Source organism: Mustela erminea, chromosome 4, assembly GCF_009829155.1.
Source record: "Mustela erminea isolate mMusErm1 chromosome 4, mMusErm1.Pri, whole genome shotgun sequence".
Taxonomy (NCBI): Eukaryota; Metazoa; Chordata; class Mammalia; order Carnivora; family Mustelidae; genus Mustela; species Mustela erminea.
In genome coordinates this window covers 135,672,943-135,694,047 of record NC_045617.1, presented here as the reverse complement: position 1 = coordinate 135,694,047, position 21,105 = coordinate 135,672,943, and the positions used below count along the sequence as shown (strand labels likewise).

The 21,105-nt window shown below is 44.9% G+C and overlaps 1 protein-coding gene across 5 annotated transcripts in view; it reads left to right on the top strand.

The window, feature by feature from the left end:
* Positions 1 to 21,105, top strand: part of ADTRP (androgen dependent TFPI regulating protein) — a 67,282-nt gene that overhangs the window by 21,714 nt on the left and 24,463 nt on the right. For all 5 annotated transcript variants that reach the window (XM_032341111.1, XM_032341110.1, XM_032341108.1 and 2 more), the window contains exon 5: positions 19,033 to 19,148. In XM_032341111.1, the coding sequence (XP_032197002.1) occupies positions 19,033 to 19,148 (116 nt within the window). The remainder of the gene's footprint in view (positions 1 to 19,032; positions 19,149 to 21,105) is intronic.

The following is a 21,105-nucleotide window of genomic DNA, read 5'->3' as shown; positions in this document are numbered from 1 at the left end:
CTAGGAGGGCAGCTGGCGGGGTTGTGGGAGCAGCCCAGGAAGGCCAGGCTGAGGATTGTGCATCCTGGTTTTCCCACCATGGGAAGGCTTTGCAGAGTTGTTCCTGCGGTGTGACATGACCTGCTCTGTATCAGGAGAGGCCCACTCTGGCTGCCATCTATAGAACATTGTGCAAGTGGGGAGACCAACAATGACGCCATTGCAGGCATCCCGGTGGGAGTCCTGGTACTTGGGCCAGGGATGTAGGTGTGGAGATGGACAGAAATGGAGAGACTGCAGGAGTATTTTGAAGGCAGAATTTATAAACTTGCTGTTGGATTAAAGGGGGGCAAAGGAAAAAAATCCAAGATCATGCCCATGATATTTAGCATGAGAAACTGGACGAATTTGCATAGATGGGGAAGACTTGTAGAGAAGGGGAAAGGAGAAGGAGCCCAGGGGCAGGGAGAGAGAATCTCAAGCAGATTCCCCATTGAGCACAGAGCCTGATCGGGCGCTCGATCCCACAACCCTGAGATCATGACCTGAGCTGAAATCAAGACTCAGATGTTTCACCAACTGAGTCACCCACGTGCCCTTGGCTAGAGCTTATTTTTAGGGAGACAAGTTGGTGTGGTTGTGATACGTGCCATGTGCCCAGCACTGTGTGAGACACATGGTTAAGACGTTAGCAAATGGGGGCTTGCTTTCCCTTTTCTGTGGCTGTGGCCTTTTTGTATTCTGTTTAGCAGCCAGAAGACCTAATGGCCCTTCTAAACTTGAATGGTGGGTCTACCTGTAATTGGACGCATGAACCCACATACAGGTAGACTTGGGGTCTGCCATCAAGCAACAATGGTGGTTGCATTTTCAGTCCCGACTTGGAAACTCTAAAATTACCAGATGTGCCACATGGATCATTTATTACTCAATTTCCCTACACTGTGGTGTCCCAATGCTGATCCTCCCCGTGGGAGACTCTCCAAGTCCCCAAAAGGTCTCTGGTGCTGCAAATATGAGCCATCACTTATCTTCATGGGCCCTTCTTCTGTGAGTACATCAGGATTTAAAAGAAAGCATTTGGGGCGCCTGGGTGGCTCAGTGGGTTAAGCCTCTACCTTAGGCTCAGGTCATGATCCCAGGAACCTGGGTTCAAGCCCCGCATCGGGCTCCCTGTTCCACAGGGAGCCTGCTTCCCCCTCTCTCTCTCTCTGCCTGTCTCTCTGCCTACTTGTGATCTCTGTCTGTCAAATAAATAAATAAAATCTTTTTTTTTTTTTTTTTTTAAAAAGAAAGCATTCTTGAAGGACAGCATTTTTTAAAAAATCGCTTTGGGTCATTATTGTGATTGCTGTAATTTCTTTCTAAATAAAAACCAAGGGGCAGATGAGAAACATGATGCCAGGCCTGTGTAGTTAGATGGGTTGGGGTTGATGGCAGTCTGAGGTTGAGTTCACAGTTACACGGATATTCTGCAATTTCCTTTGGTTTTCTGGATCTGGCCCTGGATGGTACACTGATGTGGTGCCATTGGGCCAATAAAGTTAAAACCCAATTCAAGGTAACAAATGTGGGTGCTGGAGGGGCTGAGTGGGTAAGGCAACTAAGGGAAGCCAGCAGCAGACAAAAGAAACCTCACTGAGATTCCAGACTTCACTACATTCCTCTGTAATTTTCTCGTCTTTGAAAACAGAGCAGTTCTTTAAGCACAGCAGTTCTTTAAGCACAGCAACAGTGAGAAGGGAGAAAAATCCCCCTCAGTGCTGTGGAAACAGTAGGGAGTCATCTCATATGGTCTAAGGGGTACCTGTCATTAGGGAGGGAAAAAAAAAAGAACAAACGCAAGTTGGAAATCTGCATTTGAGCAAACGTGAAACCTCCATATTTAAAAATAACGGCTCACAGTTTTTGGGACACTGCTAAGGGGGACAGTATATGTGCCTACCGGGTACAGTTTTGTGGGCTGGGTGCCTTTTACAGCCTCTGACTTGTGGGGTCAGCTCTGAGATTAGTTGAATGTACTTTCCTTTTAATCAGATTGTGTTTCTTATCATGAATGCCTTTCTCACTGATCATGATGGAGAAGATCAAAAACATAGCAGCTTCTTCTGCTGATTTCGACCCACGTAAGACAGCCTTGATTAAGTCTGGAAGTGAGGGCTGGGCTGTGAGACGCATACTTGTGTGGGAAGCTGGAGTTGGCATAATCTGGGTGGAACTTGGACTTCCTAAAGCTTTCATTCATGCTTCTGTGAAATTTTTTTGCATATTCCCATCAGCAAAGTATATCTTTTTGCCAATTATCTCAAGGGTTTCTGAACCCTATGGACACTCTACTTTTTGTACATTTTCTTTCAACAGACGTTTTTTGCACATTTGGACCTGCCTTTCTTGTGGTGAACTTACTTGCCATCCTTGAACAGCTAAAATAATTGAAAATGTCCTCGATGTCATTAAAGAGACCCCCCACACACACACTTCACACAAAAATCTACAGTCATGTTGGCTCATACCCTCCCTGTCTCAGCACTCAGAGAATCAGCTGCCTAATTATGAATGTTTAAAAACAGAATGAAAACTTGATGTTAGTAAGTGGCAAGAGGGCATGGCCATTGCTTGAAAATGCTGCTTTTTGCTATTGCCTGAGACATCTGATTCAAACAGACAATAATACAATGATCGTTCCCTTTTTCACTATTTCATGACTGACAATAAATATTCTCTTATTCATTTTTATTCAATATGCATTTATAGCAATGATTGGCAGAGACACTAAAATGCTTAACCTACCTATCAAATAGTATTTAATAAAAGTCTTTTGTCTCCCATCAGCCCAAGAAGGTTAGTATAAAGCTTATATGTGGGAACATTTTAATTAATATGCATACTTTTACTGACATATTTTAAAATACTTTGCTAACCTAATAATGTCAGAGGTAGTAGCATTAAAATATCATTATGATCACAGAAATTGTAAGCCTGACACAAAAAGTGCTTAAGAAATATTTGTCGAACGCTATTTGACAACTGGAATATGAGTTGCATATCCAGGGAGAATATTTATGGGGTTTTTCTTGAGGTGGTGACTTCTGGAGCATGGCACAGATAATCTGAGACATCTCCAAGTGTAGGTCATCAGGAAATGACCATCTGGTGAAGCATTTTCTGTCTTCACACGTGTTAAGTTGCTTCTTAGGCTGAAAAGTTGAAAGGGATAAATTATTAGAGAAAAGGGCACTGGAGGTTGATCCTGAAAGGTCAGATTAGGGTGAATGGAAGCGAAATTTCTTCGCTCTCTATCAAGTTTCAAAAAAGGATTGATCTCTGATGTTTCCTACAAGTTAATTTTTGATTTCATGAAAAGAATTGCCTTCGGGACGCCTGGGTGGCTCAGTGGGTTAAGCCGCTGCCTTCAGCTCAGGTCATGATTCCAGGGTCCTGGGATCGAGTCCCACATCGGGCTCTCTGCTCAGCAGGGGGCCTGCTTCCCTTCCTCTCTCTCTGCCTGCCTCTCCATCTACTTGTGATTTCTCTCTGTCAAATAAATAAATAAAATCTTTAAAAAAAAAAAAAAAAGAATTGCCTTCAAGTCCCAGAAAATCCCAGTTTTGGCTCCTTTTCTGCCATTGTCTTACTGCATGATTTGGGGAAAGTGGATAAACCTCTCTGGGTAATGGGTTCCTTAAAATAAGTGTGTTTAGGGGGTGAGCTTCTGACTCTTGGTTTCAGCTCAGGTCATGATCTGAGAGTCCTGAGATTGAGCCCCGTGTCCAGCTCTGCGCTCAGAAGGGAGTCTGCTTGACATTCTTTCTCCCTCCCACTCTGTCCCTCTCCCTGGGTTCTCTCTCTCTCCTTCTCTCAAATAAATACATAAATCTTTCTTTAAAAAAGGTATTCTGTTCTTTTTTAAAAAAGATTTTATTTATTTGACAGAGAGGAAGAGAGAGCACAAGCAGGGGGAACGGCAGAGAGAGAGAGGGAGAAACAGGTCTCCACTGAGCCGGGAGCCTGATGCAGGGCTCCATCCCAGGACCCTGGGATGATGACCTGAGCAGAAGGCAGATGCTTAACTGACTGAGCCACCCATGACTGTTCTGTTCTAACTCCGTCTCATCCCTTTCTCTGATTCTCCTTAAAGAAAAAAAAAATTTCCTGTTCTTCTCAATGGTATTACTAGGAACAAAGAAAATAATATATGTAGAACATGGAGATTTCAGTGATCCATAAGGACCTATGCCCAGTCGTTGTCTACTTAGAATCCCCTTTACTCCTTCTCCATCCTCCACGGAGTAGCAAGGGATAAAGCCCCAAACCACACACAGCTCATAGAATCCCTTTCTCCATATGGTTCCCAGTGAGAGTCATCAATAAAAGGCACTCTTGTGAGTGGTACAAGAGAAGAAACGATTGTTCTGTAGTGGTGGCTAAAAAGAGCTATGTGGAGAACAGACACAAGGTCAGCCGTGGCTACCTGGACAAGCACCTAGGAATCACACACTTTACACTACAAGCAGACGCCATCAATGGTGGCAACTCTCAGAGATTTATGATCTCACAGAAGATCTCAGAGAAGTTTCCCACTCTTACTACCCTACTCTTTCCAGCAGCTGCCTATGCCTCTAAAACCTTCCTCCTTGCAGTCCCTCAGTGGGCTTCTGTGTTCCTGCTGACATCCTGACTGATACACATTCATAAAATCCCTGTTTCCTTCCGAATCATGTCCACACCCTTCGTGGGAGCGAGTTATTCTTCCAAAGGAAACAAGGTCTTGAGTGACTTCTGTTTCTGGCAGTAATATGCAACAGGAGTCCCCCCCCACCCAAAAAAAAACCACAAACATTACAAGACACCCGTAATGTTGACTAAAACATTTTTGAAAAGATGTTTAGATGTTTGACTTATTGACAAGAAAGTAATGAAAGTCCCCAAAGCTAAAATAAGACCAAAGGGGAGCTAACAAAGAGAGGGAGGTGCCATATTTGAAGGCGGGAGGCCATGTTGGAAGAGAGAATCACTGATTATTTCCTAGAATATTGGAAAAATAATCCTCAAATTCAAGAAGTAGCAAAAATCGCCATGCAGGACGAAGGGCAGACATCTAGCCATGTGTGTGACCCTGCGGACACCTTACACGTGAAGAAGATGCTAGAAGCAGCCAGATTAACGAGCTGGGTTTCCCCAATAGCAACTACTGTTAGACTGAGAGCTGGTTTCTCATTAGTGACAAAGAAGCTGGGAGACAGTGAAGTAACAGCTTCAAGGCTTGACACACACACACACACACACACACACACACACACAAAAACCCTGCCAGCCTATTTACTCCCTGAAAGTATCTTCTGAAACAGAGGCAAGATGAAGACATTGTCAGAGGCGTGGAAACAGATTTTATCACCGACAGACCCTCAGTAATGGGAAAGGCTAAAGGGGAAGCTTCAGGAGGAAGGAAAAGGATCTCAGAGGGAAGGACGGAGATACCAAAAGCAAATGGCAAGCAATTTGCTCAACTTATGGTGATTTAAAAAAAGAATGAGTTAAAATGCTGGATGAAAATAGAATGTAAATTGGGAGGGCGAGGATTGGAATGAAGGCATTCTGAGGCTGTCTTGGGCTGTGGATGGGGGGGACGTAAGGGGGGGAGGGGCTAGAGATAATGACTTCTATCATACCGTACCAAGTTAAATGAGCATGTTATAATGTCTAAAATAGCCACACGGAAATGGAGTGTATGACTTCTGCATCTGTAGGAGCAGAAAAGCTGAAGAGGAAAAATAAAACTATACTGATGAGAATTTGAATTCATGGTCAGGGGCTTTTCTGAAGCACAAAGAAAAGCCTGAGAACAGGACTCCACATGGGATGGGTTCAAACCCATGAATGTAGGCGTGCTTTATGGCAGACAGACCTTTGTGTATGAATAAGATACCTCTTCCCCTTCAAGCATTTCTACTGCTCCCCAAGGCACAAATCTCTAAATTGTGCAATTAACCCCTAATCAAACTATTCTGGTTGATAATATAGTCAGACATGGGGAAAGGAGTGGCAACATGGGAGGGTCAGGGTACATTTGAGGGAAAATGCAAAGTGTTGAAAGTGGTCCTTTAAAGGGGATAGGCATACACAAAGAAAAGAAATGATTCAGCAATCCGTTTTTGTTCATCCCTTTATCAGGGACAAGAGCCCTGTTCCCCAAGGCGTATTCCATGGGCTGCTCTTTAATAATTCTAAATTGTGATTATAGATGAATTTGGTGGAGTGTTCTCCTTTCTAATCCTGGCAGGTGTCCCTGGAGGGGCGGCCCTTAGACATTTCTGGCAATTAAGGAAAAGCTCTTGATCATAAAGTGATCTCTCGAGGTGACCAGATTGCCTGCCTTCTATGCTGGGCAATGTGACAATTAAGCTCAAGTGTGTGTTTCTTTATATTCTGGCACACGCTGCTTCATTTGTATATAACTAATGCTCAGGGTCAGGTTTTTATGTTCTCAGGTTTGCTTGATTTGCTTTCTAATTAACATCAACATGGGAGTTCTGGACAGACCTATAGAACCACCTGGGCTACCTCACCAGGGGAAGGGTGAAATGCAAGTTCTGTTTATAAACTAGGATATGCCCCACTGAGAGATTCAACCAGAAACCAAACTCCCGGCGCTCCTCTGAGCTTCCAGTAGCTGCAAATGCCCCAAGACACAGACTTTGCCAACGTAGATGCTGCTTCTTCCCTACCACACCCCACCATTTCCTAATCCCTTCTATTCTTGTCACAGTGGCCCATCTTGTCCCCTTAGATTAGGGCCTTGCTGAAGCAAGAGGGCAGCCTGCTGCTTGGCTCTTTCTCTGAGATTTATTCTCTGGCTTCGCGTCTTCCAAACCAACCACTCTAGGAGAGGATGAAAGGAAGGACATCCCTTCTCTCTACCACCCAAGGCAAAGACAAATCTCAAGTTATAACTTCAGTTTCCAGAGCCCTGCTCTGATTCTTACCAGGATTTGGAGGGGTGATGGTGGGGTTGGCTAATTAGGAATTTCCTTCTGGGCAGACCAGGCACACGAGAAAGCAGGGAAGCCTTTCTGAATGGAGCAGACCCATACTAAGGATCATCTGTGCTTACTCCACTCATTCCTTTTATTCTGGTCACCAGCTATCTCCACATGGCCAGCCAAACCCCGGACTCCTGCTTTTGTCCCCCACTTACACACTTCTCAGCAGCATTTGGTATAGTCGACTCTTCCTTCTTGAAACTCTGCTTCTTTGGCTCAAGTGATACCACACTAACTAGCTTTCTTCCTCTTCGGTCTCTGCTGTGTCCTTTAGCTGCCCTCGAAATAATGGTGTTCTTCCAGTCTTGTCCCGGGCCACCCTCTCTATCAGGACTCTCTCCCTGGGAACACATCCATCTCCATCCAGGTGTCCAGTCTACAGCCCAGCCCTCCTCTGAGTTCCTGACTTCCGTCTCTAACTGCCTACCTTATGCGGCTGTTACAGATGAATCTACAGACGTGTCCCAGACACTTCTGAGTCAACAGGTCCTGAACTGGACATGTTATTCTCACTGCCAAATCTGGCCAGGGCTCCTCTCTCTTAGAAAATGGAGCCGCCATTTTCCCCAATGCTTAAGAAAGAAACCAGCCTTGACCTCACTACCTCCCTCCATCGCATCATCCTCATATCCAATCCATTAGCTAGTCATGTCCATTCTACCTCCAGAATGTTTAGCAAATCTGCTCACTTGCTAGCTCCATTGTCAACATCCTGGTATCCACAGGCTCTTCTCATCTAAAGCACTCACCACCTCCAAACAGGTCTTCCTGCTTCCACGCTCAGCCTTCTCCATATAGCAGCAAAATAGACTGAAACTGAGTGTTCCCTCCTAATATTCTTCAGTGATCTTGTGTTACACTTGGAATATACCCAAACTCCTTCCTGTGGCCTACCAAGTCTGATGAACGCGGCCTCTTCTCTGAGCCTGCCACCCTTCTAGAGCTCTTTCCAACACCATGACCTTTACCCATGCTCTGTTCCCTTTACCAGAAATGTTCTCCTTCCGTTCCTTCCTGGATCACTCTTATCATTTAGATAAGACCTCTTCAGGATGGCCTTCCCTGTCTGCCCTACTTAAAGTATGCCCCCCACTTTTCTTCTGGTGAAGATTCCTGTTTGTTTCCTTCATAACATATAACATGTTTGGTATCCGTGTGTTTTACTTGTTTATGGAAAATCTTGCTGACTAGACTATAAGACCTCAAAGAGGAGGGACCACAAATGTTTACCTTTTTTGTTTTGTTTTGTTTTGTTTTGTTTTGGAGACAAGGGGAAGGGCATAGGAAGAAAGAGAGAATCTCACGACCCTGAGCGGGGTGTGTTGACGTGGAGGAGGTGTTGGAGGCAAAGAGGAAGCTTTGGGAGGTCTTCCTTTAGAGTCTGTGGCTGACACTAAGTGCTTTGAGACTGTAAGGTGTTCTTTTCTCTGGTAAGTTCTAAATGAGAAAAATTCTAGAGGGATTATGGATGCCTTGAAGTATCTGTGCAGATTTTGATTGTTCTGACACATGGTACACTATTGACTGACTTATGTTCAAAGAGATACACAGTCATGGCAATTATATATCTTTTATTAAAGGAAAGATACGGTTTTTTTCTGATCGGGACTGAGGCTCAGAGGTGGATGGTTTTAGGCAGAAACGTGTTCAGTCTTTTCAGGCTGACACCTTCCTCTGTTACCAGCATCGACAGACGTTCATTAGGTAATGGAGTTTTCATGTAGCCAAAGGGAACTCAAGAAGCCATTGCATCAGGGAAGAAGATTGGGAGAGGCTGAAACTAAGAAGAATGAAGACATGACCACGTTGGAGGTAACCAGATGAAAGAAAGGTGGTCGAAGGAAAAACAGGGAGAATCCATCGAAAGAACAGCCTGTTCCCATCTCTGTGAACATGTGTGAAAGGCCAGTTTCCCAGCCTCTTTAGTGCTGGGCTTGCCTGGTTGGTGATAGAGCCAACCACAGGTTTCTAATGATAAGCAAAGAGGCTACTAATAGAGTACATTACTATATGTATGTGAAAAGTGAACCCACAAATGTAGAATTCAATAGAAATAGGACAAGTTCTTTGGTGACCGCTGTGGAACCTAGCGTTTGAACACCTCAAGCATAATCAAGAGTCTTCTTATGTTTTAATTTAATTTAAATTTAATTTAAAATTTTTAATTTTTAATTTTAATTAATATTTTAAAAAAGAAACAAGAAAAGCTTCATAAAGCAAGGGAGAGTTTCGCATTTCACTTCCCTCCATTGGAACAGATTTTACCAGTGAAAATTCAGATTGAAAGGCTAAACAGAACAAAACAAAAACCTTTGTGGGTTTTTTTTTTTTTTTTTTTTTTTTTTTTTTTTTTCTGAGTGTGGAAGCCAAAAAGTGCTGGATTTATTACACAGGGTTATTCCGGAGACTTTTCCTTCTATGAACTAGTTAGGAATAAAAGCTTGTGTGTTTTGGGCGTCTCTCTCAAAACACATCTAGGAACTCATAAAAGCCGCATTTTACTATGCAGTGGTGAGAAGGAATTTTCTGACCTTTTGAGAAATTTTGTTTTGTTTTTCCTAAGAATACCGCGATAAGGAAGTGGAGCAAATTTCTTGGCAGTAGGAGGATTGTCTCAATGCCCCAGGCTTGCATTCCCAGGGGTGTAGGGGCTCTGAGCAGGACTTCGGTCATTAAATTGTCCTGCGTGCGGTTCCCAAACTTTGCACTCTGAAACTCGTTATACTTTCTACCCACCCTTGGGGTTTCTGGAACAGATGGAAGTGGAAGTAGCAGAGACATCCCATGCTAGCCCTTCCCCGTGCCCAGGGGCTCCAAGGTCCAAGTCCAAGATTATCATGAATAAAAGGTTTAAACCCACAGGTACAAGGAACTGGACAAGGAACATGGGAGTCAACCTAGAAGGAAGAACAAGCGAGTGGGAACACAAGAAACCAGCTCCTGGGTGTTTGTTGCAGCCTTCTTGTCTCTGAAACTGCAGTGTGGGATAGAGAGACGGGCAGGGCGGGCTCCTGCCTTAATGTGTCTCAACATGTGACACATTAAACCATATTTATCAAAAATTTCTCTTTCCTTTTTTTTTTACCTTAACTCCAGACTTTCTTTTCTTTTTTAAGATAGTATTTGTTTATTTGAGAGAGAGAGAGAGAGAGCATAAGTGGTGGGAGCAGCAGAGGGAGAGGGAGAAGCAGACTCCCCACTGAGCAGGGAGCCTGACGTGGGACTCCATCCCAGGACCCTGAGATCATGACCTGAGCTGAAGGCAGACGCTTAACTGACGGAGCCACCCAGGTGCCCCTTCTCCAGACTTAACTAACTGCTCTTTGTCAACTACCTCTGCAAGATGTTCTTCCTTTGCTAATTACTCAAATCAGGCATTCTCGGCTAGGATTAATTTTGCTCACCAGGGGACACATGGCAATATCTGGAGACAGTTTTGATTGTCACAACAGCAGGGAGTGGGGGGGGAGAGGGGGTAGGTGCTCCTGGCATTCAGGGAGTAGAAGCCAGAAATGCTGCTAAGCATCCTACCATGGCCCTCCCAGTCACCGCCTCCTCTATGGGTGAGACCCCTCTGCTGCAGTGACCTCATGCATCCCACCTCGTGCACCTACAGACTACCCCTAAACCAAATGACTACTTGTGTTTGGCAAAGTCACCAGGCAGCACCTGCTGCACTTGCAGAACAGTTGGTGAGTCCCTCTAGGAATACCCTGATGGCTCAGCAAGGGAAAGCCAGAGTCAGGAAGGAGAAACTGTGGAAACCCGTCCATCATGGGATCAGTCATGTGGGGAGTTTGGAACTCTGCCCTGGCCCTTGGGGTCACAGGGTGCTTTCCTGCATTACTGTTATCTCCCAGGGAGACCAGCTGCCTGCACATTGAGTCCTTTATTGCCATTATGATGTGGTATCTGAGGGGAGGCGATGGTGCCCAGAGACACCGTGGCTCTTAAAGCAAGAGCAGATTCTCGTGCTTCTGAAACTTTCTCTTTCTTGAAAAGAACAGTCTCCTCCCTCCAACTTGGAGCAGCTTTCTAGAGAGCTGCCCATCTGTCTCTGTCTTAAAAACAAGTCTCCATGTGTGCTCTCTGGAGCCAGGCACAGAAGCAGGGAGGAAGGGCGGATTACACACTGACACAGAGGAGGAGACACAAAGATGATAGTGAACAAAACCTGGGGGTGGGGGGGTTCCACCCGGCCCAGTCTCTGAACAGAGGGTCACGGCTGGCAGATCCCAAGATGAACAAAGCACAGCCTCTCTTGGCTATGTATGTATGTTTAGACTTCCTGTTGGGCTGCCGGCTCCTGGAGGGTGACACCTCTATAATTGAGTCTATAATCAAGTTACCACGACATTGACACCCTGAGCTTATTCCCAGTAGTCACACTTGCTCACAGGTTTCCCTGTGACCTGCAATGCCCACTTTTCAGCATTTGGGGCACCACTGATGGCCAGGGCCAAGGATAAAGGTGACCAGGCTGAAAAGAGATTGGTGTACCCTTGTGACCGTGGACACAGTCTAGCACGAGGCTGCCCATGTCAGTTGAACGTGGCCTCAGCAGCTGTCTTCTCATATCAGAATGCCAGACTGTCCCCCCAAGCTAGACAGAAGACTGTCCCTTCTTCTTCTGCCCCACTCTGTTGTTTCATTGATTTGTTCATTAATACCAGAAATTGTAGGTAACCAGAGTAGATCGAGTACTGTGCTGGGCAACTGGAGATGAGATGGGGAGAGCCCTAAGCCTCCAGGTGGTTGCACCCCATGTGGCCAGTATCAGGTGAATGCAGTCATATGATGCTGTGTGCACGTGAGCACGGGGAGGGCCAGCTGTGCCAGGGAAGGGCACCTACTGGATGCTTCGGGAAGGCTGCGAGTGCTCCCTGGAGGTGGGAATATCTGCGCTGAGCCCTGTAAGGTGCAGAGAAGGTGGAGGAGGCTGATGGAGGGGAGGTATGGTGAGGGAGGGACATGTGGGTGGAGGAGGAGAAATTAGGGGGTGGAGGTGGGTGAGGGCTATAGATCATAGAAATAAAATGGGCAAGGTGACCCGATCATCAGGGGCTCTGCAGGCTGCATGCGGGACGTAATTCTACTGTGTGATACGTAAGTTCAAATACAGAAAATTGGACAAAAACGCATTTACTGAGAAGAGGAGGAGTTCTGAAAAAGTCAGAGACGAGAGCTTTGCCCTCAGAGTTTATAATTGGATGAAACTGGGAGAGAAAAATTGGCTGCGTAAAGATTAAATTGATAGTGTCACAAATAAAACTGAATGTAACTAAGCACGGGGGAGTCAAGTGCAACCCCACAGAACTGTGGGAGGGACAGGAGCACGAGCATCTTGTGCAAAGGCAGCATGTGACGTGGGTGTGGTGTGGACGCGACATGGGCCCCAGAGGTTGCAGGAAGGGCTGGGCACTCAGCTCCCAGAAGCGGGATGGTTTCTTTGGTGAGGCTTCTTATTTGCAGGAAGGGGCTGTCAATGTTACCACTGACTGAATTCCTCCGAGCCCTTAGATCTCTGTGTCATCAACAGTGTTTAAGACCTTCACTCCAGGCTAAATGGAGAATAAAATACTGGCTGATGTCTGACTCATAATGGGAACAAAAACAAGCAAAAACACCCATCGGGGGAAAATGGTATTTCTGGAGTCCATCTACTGTTCTGATCACCGGAAGCCTACATAATTATGCAATATTATCTCCTTACTGGCAGAACCCCCTTCTAGAGATTGCCTTTTATTATTTTGCCTTCAGATTTTATCAGTTTATGGAACCTAGATCTCTGAACCGTTCTGCTTCAGAGACACCGCCTACTAGTGGAAAATACTAGTGGAAAAACTTGATTTCCCCTGAACACAGACAAACAAACAAAAAAAGGGACTATTCATTCCATCTCTCTGTTTCTACTTTGGCTGTCTGGAAACCTAGTGCTAAGTTTGAATCTCAGCCCAGAGAACCTCTGGTTGGCATATTTGCATCTCAGTGTTTTCCTGGGTCCTAATTTTCTTTTACATCTTCTCATGTTAATGTGTGCGGTTTTGGTTGTGAGGCATCTCAACGGTGTGTGTGGAGAGTTGGGAGAGAAGAGTTAAAGAGCTCGCTAAATGGGAAGAAGAGGAGTGCTAGGGAAGGGAAGAAAATGAAAGACCAGGATGAGGAGGAGACTGGTTTGAGTCAAAAGAGGGAGAGCCTGTTGAGACACTGTGGAAAATGAAAGGGAAAGATGAGATTAGGGAAAGAGGGTATTCAGGGGACCAAAGCAGCAGGGAGCCATCGGAAGATTTTGAGCAGGAGTAGCAACATGAAACTTGTTCTCGGAAGGTTGGTCTAATTGCAGTGTTGAGTATGTACCAAGATAGGAAAGAGCTAGGGAGAGGATGCCAGGCGGAGTAAAAGCCTGGGCAGCTGTGGGGAGAATTAGAAGGAAAAAGTGGATCAAGTTTGGATATAAGACAGGGAGGAATGAGTGCTTGATTACAGCAGGTGTCTAGGTTGTTACTACAGCCAGAGAGAATTAAACAAGGGGAAGGGATTTGGGTGCTTTGGAGAGGTATGGAGCGAGAGAGGAGAACAAGAAGGGGCAAATATATTCCTGGATTGCAGGTCCCAATCTCGCAGGTCTTTTTTCTGTCTTACCCTTAATTGGATCGAATGAACCTAAACGGCCACTTCTTCACCACCCTGCGTGCTGTCGAAGCCAGCTAGCTTCGTATTAGGAGAATGCTGCTTTTAAGATGTTGGCCGAACTACGTATTAACCCAAGCACAAGAGTGTAGAAAGTAAGAAAGCACTTATAAATGCTCTTTCGAAGATCCAGAAAGTTACTATTTAACCACCTGTTCAATTCATGTACGGGTTCATAAGTAACACCCTGCTTTTCTTCCTCAGCCCAATGGAGCATTTACTCTTTCCAAGTCAGTAAAGGCTCTCCATGTTTTTCCCAATCTTTTATTATGAAAATTTTCAAATAAGCGCAGTCGAAAGAATTTTATGGTGATCACCTGTGTTACCTGCGACTTAGATCCTACTCCTCATAGTTAACTGAATTCGCTTTATCTCAGATCTGTGCATCTACCATCCATCAACTCATCTTATTTTTGGCATATTTCAGGTAAATTACAAAAAGTCCTACTCTTCCGTGGTAAATAAGACTTTCAGTTTTTAACTTACGTTTTCTGAGTTTTTACCAAGCTGGGCTGTTGTCAGCCCACCTAGGTAGACTGTAAAGATCAAAGGGAAGACTGTGGCTCTTTCTGTGGGTGGATTATCTTCCCAATCCCCCTCCCCAGGCATTTATAAACATTGGCTCTTTAATTATAGTGGTGCCTAGCTTATGCTCTCTAGTTTCAAGAAAGTGGAAAAGGGAATTTTTACCAATACAATCACAGTATCTTCTAAACTCTGGTACTTGAGGCCAAAAAGAATAGTGTAGGCAGTATAAGTGGAAAAAATTTATAGAAAAATAAAAAAGTTATCCCCAGATGTATAAACAATATAGCCTATGTCTACATTTCTGGATTCCCATGTATCAGATGGACTTAAAGCAAAATTGTAACTGTAACAACACAGTGATCAGAGAGAGTACAGATGGCTTCTGCTTTTGGATATAAAATATTCCCAAGAAGACCTTCACTGTTGTCCCAACCTGTGGGTTTTAGAGGCAGAAACTACAGTGTTAAAGAATGAGGTACAAGTTTTTAGCTGGCAAATGAATGGTGGTTACTGAAATCAGAGACGGTCTTGTTGGGATTTATAAAACAATTATTACTGTGTGTTTTTACCACATGTAGTTTTCGAGCTTAAGGATCGTGATCAAGCAGTGTATTAACAAGCCCGAGTATAATAGCATTCTATTAAGGCTTGTTTTGCCACCCTTTTCGTGTCTGTTGTATTTACATTTATGTTTTAATTGATGTCTTGGCCATGTGTTTGCTGCTGAAGAGATTGTGTAAAGACTTTCGTTTTTGTCATACATAAAAAGTGTTATATTGCATGTATGGTGAGTAAAAAAATACACTTCATGTCCTCAGAAATGAGATCTTGCCAGTGTAATAAAACTTTATTTTAAAATATCTATCCAGGGCACCCGGGTGGCTCAGTTGGTTAAGCAACCGCCTTTGGCTCAGGTCACAGTCCCGGAGTCCAGGGATCAAGTCCTGCATCAGGCTCCCTGCTCCATAGGGAGTCTGCTTCTCCCTCTGACCTTCTTGCCTCTCATGCTCTCTCTCACGGTCTCTCAAATAAATAAATAAAAATCTTAAAAAAAAAATATCTATCCATTAGCACCATAAGTAAACCAAAAATATTGTCTTAGAGACTTGGGGAAAAGGACCTCGGGTTGGAAAGCGTCAGTGTGAGGAACTGATTCTCAGATGTCAGCATTGCCTGAATGAGGGAGGGAGGCGAAATTTGAAACCAAACACAATGCGGGCAATATTATGTAAGCTCACTATGAGAAACAGCATCTCAAGGAGAAAGTTGCTCCATGACCAGTCTGAGAAGGTCGAGGTCGGCTTGTTTCTCTTGGTCAACTCAAATCAACTCAAATCAACTCAAATCAACACCAAACTCAAATCCTAGTCTGACAAGGAAATGAAATCAAGGAAAGAGGCAGAGATCATATTTTTAAATCTTATTATCTGATTTTTTAAAAAAATGTAGAGGTTCCCTGAATTTCTTTCACTGGAGGAAATTAAGTGCTCTTGGCTCCCCCAAGGATCTTAGAGATGAGTGTGACCATCCTGGTCCTATGGATTTAGTCTTTGGAACTGCATGACAATGATGAAACACTGTTGCCTCCATGGGTTATCTCAGGGATTAAGGCTTGCCTCTCTCCCAAGAATCAAGCAAAAGCATCCTGTGGTACATTTAGCCTCAAACCAGGGAAGCTGTTTGTAACAGCTCTGGGCTCACTGGCATGAGGCGAGGAAGAATAAGTGTTCACTATGTTACGCGTCACACTCACATGACCCTGTAAGAATGCCCTGCGGGCTGGTAAGTTTCAGTACTTACGTACAAGGCTATTTTGCAACCAGGGGATCTAAAGCACATTTCTACACTAACTTAAATCGCTTCTTCATGCTCAGCGTTCCATCTCCAAGATAGTCACATGGAAGTAGGCATTGCACCAAGGACAGGAGGAGAAGGCAGGATTTAGTAGAAAAGGATGGGAAAAGAGCAACACTGTCCTTTTAACCAATACATCTGGAATGAGATATTTAAAGGAGAATTTCCCCCAAATGATGGCTAATTGACAAGGAAAGATAATTTGATTCCATCGTCTCTGTTCACACATACTATTGTTTCAGCCCGTGATGTTTTGTTTACTCTGGAAGGAAATATTTTACCCCCTCTGAGATAATTAATTTTTGTCAGCTTCACTGTTTATAAGGGAAACTGAGAAACTGTTAATTGAAATACAGAATGAGTCACTGTTTTCAGTAATTTTTGGCAGCATTCTAATTTGTGTCAATCCCAGCCTAATTATTAGATTTTTTGGAAGCAGAAAGCATATTTGATTTTTCTCTTACTGACTTTTTTCTTCCTTTTTTTTAAAAAAAAATATGTGCTGCCTGACAAAGGTTATACAATTGATATGAACACGAGGTAAAATACCAGTACTTTCGAAATACCAGGAGGTTTAAGGTGTTACGCTTGGCTCCTCACACTAGCCCAATGTTCAGAAAGTTCACAGACTGGTCGTCCTCCTCCTCCCAGTCTCGATGAAAAAATGTGATTCTTTTAAAGACCTTTTAGCTGGTATTAAGCCACAGTATATGGCCCGTCACTAATGACATCACTGGAGTAAACTTCCCAGAAGTCATCAGAGAGAATTCATTTGGAAATCCAATTGAATGTCACTTGCAAAGGGCAGGCTTCTAGAAGAGGTGACCAGTCATGCATTCCTGAGTTATTTGTTGTAAAAGCATTAATCACTCTGAACTCATTTGCTCCTAATGTGAACGCACTACATTATTCCACAGGAATTCTGTTCCCCGTGATCATTGATGTAGAGAGCTGAAGCTGCTGACTATGGGCAGGGTTAATAAAATCTGTCAGATCAATGGCCAGGATAATGGGACTGTTAATGCCTTCTAATAGAAGTTGGATCTTCCTGGTTGTGGCAGAATGAAGGCAGGAGGAGAGGCAGGGGGCTGTGCTGGGGAGATGGCCCCATCACTCGCCTCCTGAGGTAACCTCTGGGTGAAAAGAGCATGGATGTCAGTCGCCGGGCGTTGTTAGGGCTCCAAGGCAGCGCAGCTAAGAGTGGCTGGGAGCATGAGCAGCAGCTGTGGGCTGGGGAGGGAGCCACAGGGCAGCCACGGGGAGGCTCTGCGGCCATACTCCAGCTGCTTGCCTGCCTGCATCTGAGCGCCTGGCACTGTGGGCTTCCTAGAACCTCGCTTCACCCTGCTCCCCATGGGCCACTGATGAGCTGAAGGACAACAATCACAGTGATAATCATGGCAATCACAGCTAATGCTCATGGGCACCTCTCAGGGGCTGAGGACGAAGCTCTTTCTATGCTCTAATCTCAATCCTCAGAGCCGTCCTCTCCATGACATGTAGACTATTCCCTATTTGATAACAGGAAGTTGAAGTTCAAACAGATTCAGAAACTAGTCCAACGTCAGATCTGAAAGTGCGTTCTCTTAACCACTATGCTCCTTTATTAGAGGGAGAGACGCAGAAGCTGTAGCCTCAAATCAGACCAAAGAGAGGTGCAGGATGTGACAGTTAGCCCAAATGTCTTGTCACTTGTATATGCAACCCGTCAGTATGTTAGGGACCAATCCTGGACAAAACCTATAGAAACCATGGTGTGTCTGCAATGTTGTTCTTCTAAGCTTTGCTGCTAAAATGTGGGTACTGGGGCCCATAAGAGGCCTCATTGCTTTGTGCCACCCACCTGCAGCCCTGTTGGGGCCCCAGGGGGCCCTCTCTGCCATGCAATGCCCTATTATTAAGACTGATTCCTTCTCATTCCACCGCTGCCCGATAAAAACTTGCCACATTTCTTGTCATCCAAGGGTCTTGATCTCCTGACTATCCCATCACTAGTTCAGGTTCGAATGAGAAACTGTGGCCCCCTGGGGATGCCTCTGAGCACAACACTGACATGACTGATAGCAAAGGCCACCCCAGGGCCCCAGCCACAGAACTGAGTACGGGAGCATGGTGACACAGGCTCTGTGACATTTCTAAGCCCCAGCGATTACCCTAATGGAGGTGCTGACCCCGCTGTCTTGGGGCTCAGGAGTGGGAATGGGATGTAGTTCATAGGTAAAGGCTAGAGATGCAAGAGGGCTGCCAAATGCTAAGGAAATGAGGGGCCCGGATGAAAGAGGAATCATAGCTGCAAAAGGAAAATCTGAAAAATACTAACACTGTTCAATGTTCCCAGTAAGCAGCGTTCTCCGCTCACCCCACCCCCAGATCTTCCAGCTACACCTCCTAAGTGCTAGACGACATGGCACAGGATAGAAAGGCAGTCGGACTGAGTGAGAGAAATTAGCAGGAGGAAAATGCAGGGACAGCGCCGTGGAAGATCGCGTTGGCCGCGGAGAACACGAATGATTCAAATGTAGGGAGAGAAGAGATTCCACAGAGCGTGGAGGGATGAACAAAAGTGGGAGGGCAGGAACAAGCACACTGAGTACAAAGCGGAGTGAAGGAAACAGCCGTGTTCTAGGGGAGGAGTGGGTGTGGAAGTGCGGGTTAGGGTGCACGCCTGGGGCGGGGGGAGGAGGACAGTAAGCAGGAGCGAGAGGAGGGTAGCACATTCCCGAGAGCCTTGGTGGCCAGACAAAGGAGTTTGAGCCATCACCGAGGGCAGTAGGGAGCCACAGCAGGCCCCAAAGCATCTAAGGAGCACGAGCTAAGCCAAGTTAGGGGACATCTCATCTGGCAGTTGCCTAAGAAGCTAGAGTGGGGAGGAAAGAGAGAATTAGGGCCATGGCAGGCAGCAGGGGCAGCCTGACATGGTTTTTCATTTCCTGTCCTTCAGCACACATCCATCCTGCCCTTTGCACTGGCGGAAGTCATCCTCGGCCCGCACTGCTATCCACGGAAGAAGGAAGGTCTCACCTTGTTGGCTCTCGCTAGTCTTGTGTACATCAGCAGGTAAGAATTGCAGAGAGAAAATCTACTTGGGCTTTTTCCTTCAGGATTGTGAGGTACTCCAGAAGGAGCATACTGTTTTGTAGGAATGTCTTTATCTTGGGTTAACAGGGATTTAACCATCACTAAATTTTTAGGTAGGAGAGGTTCTTATTGTTTGATGTTTTGTTGTTGTTGTTGTTGTTGAAGAATTTATTTGACAGGGAGAGAGACAGAGAGTGAACACAAGCAGGGGGAGTGGGAGAGGGAGAAGCAGACATCCTGCTGAGCAGAGAGCCCAACAAGGGGCTCAATCCCAGGACCCTAGGATCATAACCTGAGCCGAAGGCAGTTGCTTAATGACTGAGTATTGTTTGATGCTAATGCCATGGAAGCATCATGTACCCAAGAGGACACAGGTGTGCATGCACAGGCAAGTCACGCATTCTTTGCTCCCTCTCAGGAAGAAGTCATCATTGCAAAGCTGCACTTATTAGTTTCCCCAAGAAAGTATTGACCATTGGTTTCATTTACAATTAAAATGTTTGGATGTTTATAGAAGCAATGTCCAAATAGTCAAGCTATGGAAAGAGCCCAGAGGTCCTTCTACAGATGAATGGATAAAGATGTGGTACAAGATGTATAGTGGAATATGACACAGCCATCAAAAAAGATGAAATCTTGCCAATTACAACAACATGGTTGGAACTAGAGGGTATTATGCTAAGCAAAATAAGTCAATCAGAGAAATACAATTATCCTATGATCTCACTCATATGTGGACTATAAGAAACAAAACAACAAGCAGATCATAGGGGAAGGGAGGGAAAAATAAAACAAGATGAAACCAGAAAGGGAGGCAAACCATAAGAGACTCTTCACTCCAGAAAACAAACGGAGGGTTGCTGGAGGGGAGTTTGGTGGAAGGATGGGGTAATTGAGTGACGGACATGAAGGAAGGCACATGATGTGATGAACACTGAGTGTTGTATGCAACTTAGAAATCACTGAACTGTACCCCTGATACTAATAATACACTCTATGTTAATTCATTGAACTTAAGTTAAAAAAATAAAATGGGAAAAATTTTAAAAAAGAAAAAAAAAACAGTAAAATGTTTGGATGGCTGAATGATCTGAAGCATCCAAATATATTCCAAAATATATTATCCAAATATATTCCATCTAAAAAGGAACATGCTCCATTTGGCCCATTCCCATTGCCTGTTTTTTATGGGCTCATTTGCATCAACATCTGGCCCTGGAGCTCCAGTAGGGCATTTGGGCAACTGCCCAGAGGCTTGCAGAACAGCCTTATTGGAGGCATGAGAGGTAATTCAAGGAGCTGGCCTAATTTTCATTATTCAACCACCTGGTGACGCCAAGACTCAGAAGGGCTGCTCAGTGGTCTGTAATCAAGGGAAAACCCTTGGCATTCCACGCAGTGATTGGAAACCCCCTTTTCCATTCTGTCACCTTCTCATCCACTACCATGCTCTTGCTCTATGGATAGGGGCCTGCCAAGCATAATACATCTTAACAGAAGCTAATCAGAGTGTGCCTTCTCTAGCCTAGACTGCATCAGCTGTTCCCATCAGAGAATCTAGGTCATCCCCCAATTCCTTCTTATTTGGGGAAAGTTGAACTCAGTAGAGGGCTCTGCTAGAGATGGAAGCCAGAAAGAGAATGTAATCCAAGGGACTTGGGCTCTTCCAGTGCCTGTTTAATTGGCTTTTGCCATCCTTTATTTCAGAACTCGTAAGCTTGGCGCCCGGAACTCCGTTGATGGTTCTTCCCTTGCCTTTTCTCCTTCTGCTATGTAGTCACCTCCCACCCTTCTGCACCTCTCCTTCCCTGGATGTCCCAAATCTTTCTTGCTTCTCCTCTCTAGAAGAAAGAAAGTACATGCTCCATAAATCTACCCCAAGACTCCAGTGATCTAACATGTTCTCCAGTCTGGGCCTCTGCATTTTTACCAAGGA